This window comes from Rosa chinensis, chromosome 5 (assembly GCF_002994745.2).
Source record: "Rosa chinensis cultivar Old Blush chromosome 5, RchiOBHm-V2, whole genome shotgun sequence".
Taxonomy (NCBI): Eukaryota; Viridiplantae; Streptophyta; class Magnoliopsida; order Rosales; family Rosaceae; genus Rosa; species Rosa chinensis.
Window position 1 is genome coordinate 47,172,530 of NC_037092.1, and position 8,537 is coordinate 47,181,066.

Below are 8,537 nucleotides of genomic sequence, written 5' to 3' on the forward strand. Positions count from 1 at the left end.
TTTATTTCAATACATTAAAACGGACGTGGGGATGAGCCTCCTAGTTCGGCTAGGTTCCAAACCCCTTAAAACTTTAGAAGGAAATAAATAGCATCCTTAATATGACCGGTGATGATCTAGATTCTAGAAGCAGGATATCTTATATCCATTTTAGACAAGACCTTATCAATTAGTTATTAGTTGAATGAGGTTGTGTAAAATTAGTTGTTGTGGATGAAGCTAAATATTGCATAATAAAATGGTTTCTGAAACTCGCATAATACAAAAGCCCGGCCCGGCCCGAAAAATGGTGGGCTACCCGGCCCGGCCCGTAAAAGCCCGCAAGGCCCGCCTTATATGGACGGGCTTGGATCCGTTGATTTACAATGAGGCCCGGCCCGTCACTATTTAAAAATCTCATTAGGCCCGGGCCGGCCCGGCCCGGGCCCGCTATGAATGGGCCGGGCCGGGCTCGGCCCGGCCCGTTGACGAGGCCTAGCTTAGTGTAACCTAACAACTTACTCATTCACTCCAACAAGGTGAATGGAATAATATCAAAAATATATTGACAGAATTTAAATATTGACAAAGAGATGAATTTTACATAGATATATTTATAAATAATATCAAAAATATATATAATAAATATATATATATATATTTTTTAGATAATTCTTATTGGGTGGGTATAGGGATGGGGATCAAAATACTATCCCCACCCCGTACCAGATTTCAGAATTCGAATACTGGCGTGGGGATCTCCATCCCCGTTACCCGATTTCCCCCAAATTTCTCCCCATTAGGGTCAAATACCCGATGGGTACCCTACCTTATGGGGATTAATGCCATCCCTAGAGGAGTAGTGCCCATTTTGTCATTCATCCTGTCAAGACGGGTTGTGACATAACAAACTTGACTGGGTTAGCTCGCGTCACTAGATGCACTGTGTAAGTTTGCATGTAATGTCTTAACTTTTGGATAGCGAAGAAGAGTGCGAGACAAATTTTCTCTATCGGTGGATAATTCAATTTCGGTCCTGTGAGAGTTCGACTCAAGTAATACAACGCCTTATCCTTCTTTGCTTCATTTTCTTGAGCTAGGAGTGCTCCGAGTGATCACTAGTTAATACCCTGTGATTTGGTCCAAACTCAGATTTCTTATTTCCTTCATCGAAAGATGACAACCTATTGAACACGGAAGCTCGAGTGGTCGTTTGGGTGATACGATTGAAAACTGAGACTCATCTTGTTGAAGTATCGACACGATCGAATACAGAGACTCGAGGTGCCAGCTCATCAACTTGTTCAGGCATCGCAGCTTGAGAATTAGAACGAATGAGATCAAGTGCAGAAACGCGAGGGGCAGTTTCAGATCCTTGAGTCTCTTCTTCTATTACTTCAACACTAATGTGTTGTGTGTTTGCCTTCACAACTTTTCTTCTTCCCGAAATTTTGATTGGTTTGCCTGGTGCAAAACCAAGACCTTCTTTAGTAGGGTCAGTTGTGCATCCTTGCTCTCTCAATCTCCTTTGAGATTCATTAAGCTCATGCACCTTTTTACCATAGATGACTTGGCCACCTTGCTTGCTTGACTAACCGAAGTCATATCCAGCCTTTGCTAGCAGCTTGTAAGCGTTAAGGTCGAATCCTTCCGTTGTCCTTTTGTCTGGAAGTGTCCCATGCTCTGTCTTGTCTTGAATCGGTTTGACAAACCCCTTTAGCGGCTGCTTGGTGGGAGTTACGCTGCTCAACTTTGTCAACGGTATGGTTGATGTTTCTTTTAACAATTCTATGTCCTTCTCATCTAGCTTTCGCGGATGTTCTTGCTCATTTGCCTCCAAAAAAGGAGACTCCCCTTCTTCTTGCCTAGACCTTGTCACGTAACGAAGAACTGGAGCAGAGGAGCTGATTTTGTTCTTTGAAGCTGTCACTTTAGTTTCCGACGAAACTTTATGTGGTTCCTCAGTGGAATTTCTTGCCATGCTGGATTCCACTTATTACGCAACTCTGCAGTCTTCCCTGTAGAAGGTACTCCAACTGGGAGAACTTCCTTTATTGTTTCATCATCCATGTAGAACTTGGAATCCGCAAAGTAAGATTTAGCTTCAGTGAATGGTTTAGTATCACCTGCTACTGTTTTTCCTCTGCCATCGTAGAACTTGAAGCATTGATGAAGAGTGGAGGGGACAACACCATTTTTGTGAACCCACGGTCGTCCTAACAATAAATTGTAGGAGGTCTTTGCATCGATCACGTGAAATAGAGTATTCGACTTCATTTCTCTAATCATCATATCTACTCTGATCATCCCTATGGCTCTTTGTCCCCTTTGGTTGAAGCCTTGAATCATGAGATGGCTTCGGGACAACTCCTCCATGTTGATGCCAAGCTGCTTCATAGTCGATCTAGGCATGATGTTTACAGCGGACCCTCCGTCTACATGCATGCGGTTTATCTTTTGATCACGCACATACCTTGACACGAAGAGAGGTCTATTATGCGGCTTAGAGCCCAACTGAAGATCTTCATCCGTAAAGTGGATGGCATCACAATCTGCAACACACATGACGCATTCCTTCGGTTTCACCTTGTTAATGTCTGTGGAGTTCTTGCCCATGTTGATCAACACCTGTACCAAAGCACATCTTGTTGATTTTGGCAATTGTAGTAGATCAGAGATGCTAAAGTGCAATGGTAGGTCTTCTAGCTGCTTCAACACCTCAGTCTCCTTTGACGTTTGGTTCATATTGACCGTGCTTGACTCAGCCTTGGCAGAATCCTTCGAACCAAATTCATAGCTTGTCGTCATGTGGGCAGTTCTCACCTTTTCTTGTTTGTTGCCTTTCTTGGGAAAGGCTTTTGTTGATGAAGCCACACCATTGGGTCTTTGAACAAAAGGATCGCTCCTTTCTTTAACAAATCTTGTCTTATCTTTCTCAAGACACTGACGATTTTCTTGTGACTGCTTATATTTTGCTTGAGTGATAGGTACACATGGCGATGGGCTCTTGCGTGCCTTCTTTCGAGTGACAAGTATCAATCCCTCGTCATCAACAACTGAGTCAATTTTAGGGGTTGCAACAGGTGCGAGGCTCGCTTGTTGGGTTGGCTTGACTTCCTCCAACTTTGACTTCATGCATGGCTTTCTCGAAAGATGATATGGTGCTTTCATTGGAAGAGGAGGCAACGAGGCAGGCTCGAATGAACCAAACTCGATGGTAATGCAGTTTACCTCAGCAACATCGTCGACATCCAGCTCGATCCTTCCTTGCTTGGCGAGATTCATTATTAAATCTTTCAAAACAAAGCATTTCTCCACTGGGTGACTAACGAGCTGATGGTACTTGCAGTATTTTGAATCCTTAACACGATGCATTTCCTCGGGCCGCTTGCATTCTGGGAGCTCTATCACCTTCTTCTCAAGTAGATCTTCCAACATGCCTGCCACGTCAGAATCTGGGAAGGGATATGTCTTTTGTTGCCATTCCTTTAACGAATGCTTTGTTCTGTCGAAGGTGTGAGTTGGCTCAGCTTTCTTAACCTCCTTATCTCATGTCGAGATTTTAACTGGGGCAATGTTGACGGTCATCGATTCTTTTGCAGATTTCTTCGGTACCTTATCAATCTTGCTTCCAAAGACCTTGTCTTTCCTTTGGTCAACAATTGACTCCTTCTTCCCTTTGTGACTAGCTATACTCAACTCCATGTCGTGTGCTCGCGTAGCTAGCTCTTCAAATGTATGGGGCTTGATCCCCTGCAGGATGTATAGTAAATCAAAGTGCATACCTTGGATGCACATTTCCACTACAGATACTTCTGACAATCGATCTTTGCAATCGAGACTCCACGAATGCCACCTATTGATGTAATCAATTGCGTGTTCATCCTTCCATTGCTTGGTGCTAGTAAGTTCCATCATGCTCACTGTGCGTCTAGTGCTATAGAAAGGATTCAGGAACTCACGCTCCATCTGATCCCAACTGTCGATTGACTCAGGTTCCAGATCAGTGTACCATTCAAAGGCGTTTCCTTTTAATGAACGTACAAACTGCTTAACAAGATGATCTCCCTCCGTTCCTGCATTGTTGCAAGTCTCGACAAAATGGGCAATATGTTGTTTTGGATTACCCTTCCCCTCGAATTGCTGAAACTTGGGCGGTTGGTACCCATGTGGCATCCTCAAGCTATCCACTCTTTTTGTGTATGGCTTGGAATATGTGAGAGAATCACGAGAGGTACCTCCATGTTGAGCTCTAATGGAGTTGTTGATCATGTCTTGCAGCTGCTGGACGGACAAAGAACCAAGTGGACTTTCACTGTCTTTGTCATTTGTCTTTGAAGTTTCTTCTTGTTTCTCTTTGTCATTCTTGTATGGAATCCTAGCAGAATCCTCATCATTTTGTTTCTGGAGCTTGCTCCAAAGGTGAGCAATCTGCATATCTTTTTCTTCGACGGTATTAGTGAGCTTTTGAACCGCCTCCATCAGATTAGCTACCTGCTCTTCGAGCGTGGTTGCCCCAGTCACCATGACTTGCATTGCTGAGAGGTGAGAAGCGTTGTATGCCGCATCCTAGAAGTGTTATTTTCTTCAGGATCAGGACTTCCATGGTATGATCCGGTGCTTGAATTGTCATCAGAGGCAGGTGAGAACGACCGCTCCCTTGATTTTGTATTTGGAGCTTATCTCTCTTCACTTCGAGGGACATGCTTCCCTACCCCTAAACTTTCCAGGGTGATGATTGGTTGGCGAGGCTTAGAAGGCAAAGCCACAAATGTTGTTGGCTGAAGCTTTGCCATGCTTCGAGTGACATGATCAGATGAGCTGCTGCTCGATTTGGTGGTCGTTGTCTTGGACTTCTTCTTCGAGATGACTTGAATGTTCTTGGAAGCCATTGCTCGAACGGATTTGTTTGGAATTGTCTTACGGAGAAGGAGATGAGAGGCAAAGAGGTCCCACTGGGCGTGCCAATTCCCATGGTAAACACGTGTACCAAGTGTTGCAACAAACTTAAATCCTGATTGTAGCAAAAAAAAAAAAGTCCGTTGAGGCAGGTGAGACCTATCATCATTTTAAACACGTGTACCCCGTATTTACAAAATTAAATCCTGATTGTAGCAAAAAAAAGAAAAAAAAAAGTCCGTTGAGTTGAAAACCTGAAAGGACGGCTCAAGCAAAAAAAAAAGGACCAAAAAAAAAAATCAATTTCACTTCATCCATAAACCCTTGAACTACGTGATGACTTGATTCCTTCATTTGAAGGATACGTAGGTAGCTTGGGAATAACAATCTCAAGTTCAGTCAAATCAAGTAAAAATAAAGGGTTTGTTTACTATTCAAGAAGTAAATAAGTACAAAAGTACTTATTTTTTATAATAAGTTATGACTGTCAAAATTTGACTTATGATAAAGGAAAATGAACAAAAAAAATCATCAGTTACAAATGGAGAATAGCTCTTCACACCCAAGTCAAACTCTTGAAGCTATTGCGGTGGTTCTCAAAAGTATCTCGCAATGATTTTGTCATCTCAAGCTCTGTAGTGGTCACCTCGGGGGTCTCTTGGATTTGAGTCTTCTCTTTTTCTAGGTCGGCAAGCGTCTTCTCCTGTAGTAGAAGTCTCTCGTCTAGTACAGTCACTGTTTGCTCCAATTTTTGCTGCTCCTCCTTTAATTTCTCCAAAGATTTCAGTGCAGATTGACGATGATCAGAGTCAGCTTGACGAATTCAATTGACCTTCGCAATTTCTGATTCTATGTCAGCCAGACGTTGATTACGTGTGCCTGGAGTAGTCTTGCATGAACAAGAAAGTCGTGCCAGGTTGTATTGGTCAACACTAGTCAACAATCCTTCAACTTTTCCCCTTACGGATGAAGAATCAATCCCATAATGGCTAAGCTCAGCTATCAGCTTGTCAAGTTCCCCTTGCTGGAAAGAATGGTCTTTGAGGAGTGCTTCATTATCATATCTTCAATTTGTTCAAAAACTGCAGTAGCAACTTGTTGACGAATAACATGAAGTCTTTGGCTGGCATTTATAATAGCAGCTCCACCAAGAGAGGCCTCAGAAAAGGCTATGGTGTTCAGAGGCTTAGGAGGATGCATCTTGGTAAGTGGACTTGTACATATATCATTAGTTTAAAAAAACAGGGGGGGGGGGGGCTTAAAGTGCAATGAAAATACACAAGAGTTAAGAATTGTACCTGTAGGGTCAATTTGCTGTGAGTCATTCTTTGCATTGGATTTTCCTTTCATGGGTAAAGCGTAAGCCTCAAGTTCCGCTGCAAAAGGAACACGTATAGGGTCTGAAGAGGCGTCATCATTCCCCCAAAGTGAATGATCATCAATCTCTGCATCCTGAAAAGATGGAAAAGGAACAATTCAAGTTCCAAAAAAAGACCACAAAAAGAAAGAAAGAAAAAAATCTCTGACGCAAGTCCAAAAAAAAGTTACCTTATTTCGTTGCAGCATCGGTTGTGAAGAAGTTGAAATGTCACCAAGAAAGTCAGTATTCAGAGTGAACTCAGCATTGGGATCACAATAAATAGGGCCAAGACTGGTGTCAGTTTTCCGTCGCTTAAAGTGCATTTCACTATTATTGCTACCGCTGCTTCCACTACGCCTTCTTTCTTTGATGGCAGGTCTTTTCAAATTAGGTGGATGAGCCAAAGCAATGTGAGAATCTAAAGAGTCCCCATCATCGTCTAGAGTGTTGAGTGGATGAGTCTGGCAATCACTACTAGGAAGCAAAGTCCTATTAGGAGGCACAGGGACGTTGGTGCTACATTCAACTTCACGAGGAATCACATTTTTGTGATGAGGCGGTGTTGCACGGGTGACGTTCTTATCTTCTTTTGCTTTCAGAGTCTTGTGCAGTGGTCTACTAGTAGGCGCTTCTTTCATTGCCTTCATTGGTGTAGAACGGTACACTTTAGACCACCAATCGACATAGTCTTGGGTAACCATGTACTCCGTGATAGCACTCTGGATCGGCAACGTTACCACGCACTTGTGTTCATTCTGGTGCAAGAATCCCAATGCTTATAAATCAAAGCCAATACAATGGTGCGAATGTCATTCTTAAGGCTGCCAGGAATGTCTTGGACATAACAAAACTGTCAACTGAACAGATGTGGACTATATGGCTGAATGACTCGTCGGTTATCCTGTCTGAGAGAAAGATACCCAGATCGAAGGCTGATGAGATATATGAGGTCTAAATGGGAGATGTTCTCGCGGTTGATAATCACTCTGCTCTCCAAAAATACCCTGGCAAATGCATCCATCCTCACATTATCACATGCATTGAACAAAGAAAGCGCCTGTGAGTCCCCACAATATTTAGCTGAAAATTCTCCGGAGAAGCGAACCATACGGGGCCTTAGGCAGTTGGGAAGCAGAGACTGAAAGTGGGTGCCAAAGTACTCTGCTAGCCATGCATAAATATAATGAAAAGGAAGGGCAGCTGAGCAGTTACCTGGATCGCTGGAAACAGAAATCTCGCCTAAACCCTGATAGATGCTGGCCAACACTGGTACTGCTACGCAAAACTGTACACCCTGTGACATTTTGCTGGCAACTTTGAATACTCTCGGACGAACCAAACCAGTGTCGTCTCTGGGTAAAACAAACAGACACAACCAACAAGCAAGAAAGGCCGCCAAATAGGTGGGCTCTACATCTTCACTCTCAATGCCTAAGTCATCAAATACTGCGAGGTCTGTAGAAGTACGTTGTCGGATCTCATGGATCCTTCCAGATGGATTAAACACATTCTGGGGCGGATCTCTTTTGTTCCTGGTGCTTTTGTTTGGAGGCCTCTTATAGTGCAATGCTCCTCTGTACCAATATCGTATCCATGAAGTTATCTTTACTTTCTGCCCTTGGCCTTCTTTGTAAAGCTTATGGTAGGCAAGAAACAAATAGGGGCAGCTCTGTTGACTCCCTTTGCTTGCTACAGTAAGCTCTTCAGCAGCTGGAACCACCTCATCATAAAACCGTCTAGCAATGGGCAAACCTCCGAGTTGGTCCAAATCCCAGAGGGAGATGGACATTTCTCCGCTAGCTGTGTGGAGAGTATTCGTCGCGGGGCACTAGTACTCGCAGAAAGCCTGTACGACATATGCAACACGGTCATAGCTGAATAGTGAGGCGAATATCGCTCGATAGAGACCGACCTCCCGAGTAAGTTCGCCATTCCTGCTTAAGATATCTTCTACCCATTCCCAGTAGAACTCTGTGTAAGAGAAGCCCCCGTTTGCACGAAATGCACTGCTCCACTTCACTGAACCGTTGCGTACACGATCGTTGAGAAGCTTGAATGGGGTCTAAGGAGTGTTCTGATCATGATGCGAAGACTTCAGCAACAGTACATGCGAGTTTTGTTGGTCTCTTCCAGATCTCGGTTGTCGAAACATAGCTAGCTGGCGAGGTACCATATGAGTCCACTGGAGGATGTGAGCTGAAGGGTCATAAGGAGGGACATCGATTGCTTGAGGCCCAGTCAACGATGGGTGCACTTGCAGAGTAGTTCCATCACTTTGAGCATCCTCCGGATCCTCGAG

At 43.7% G+C, this 8,537-nt stretch overlaps 1 protein-coding gene across 1 annotated transcript; it reads right to left on the minus strand.

The window, feature by feature from the left end:
* Positions 1–1,905: 1,905 nt before the first annotated feature.
* On the minus strand, positions 1,906–3,417 carry LOC112203951. The gene has a single exon (XM_024344846.1). It carries the CDS (start codon positions 3,415–3,417, stop codon positions 1,906–1,908), a length of 1,512 nt encoding a protein of 503 aa, XP_024200614.1.
* Between the last annotated feature and the right edge of the window lie 5,120 nt (positions 3,418–8,537).

Excerpts from the sequence above, each read along its gene's own strand:
- LOC112203951 (XM_024344846.1), bottom strand. The coding sequence starts at position 3,417 with ATGTTGGAAGATCTACTTGAGAAGAAGGTGATAGAGCTCCCAGAATGC.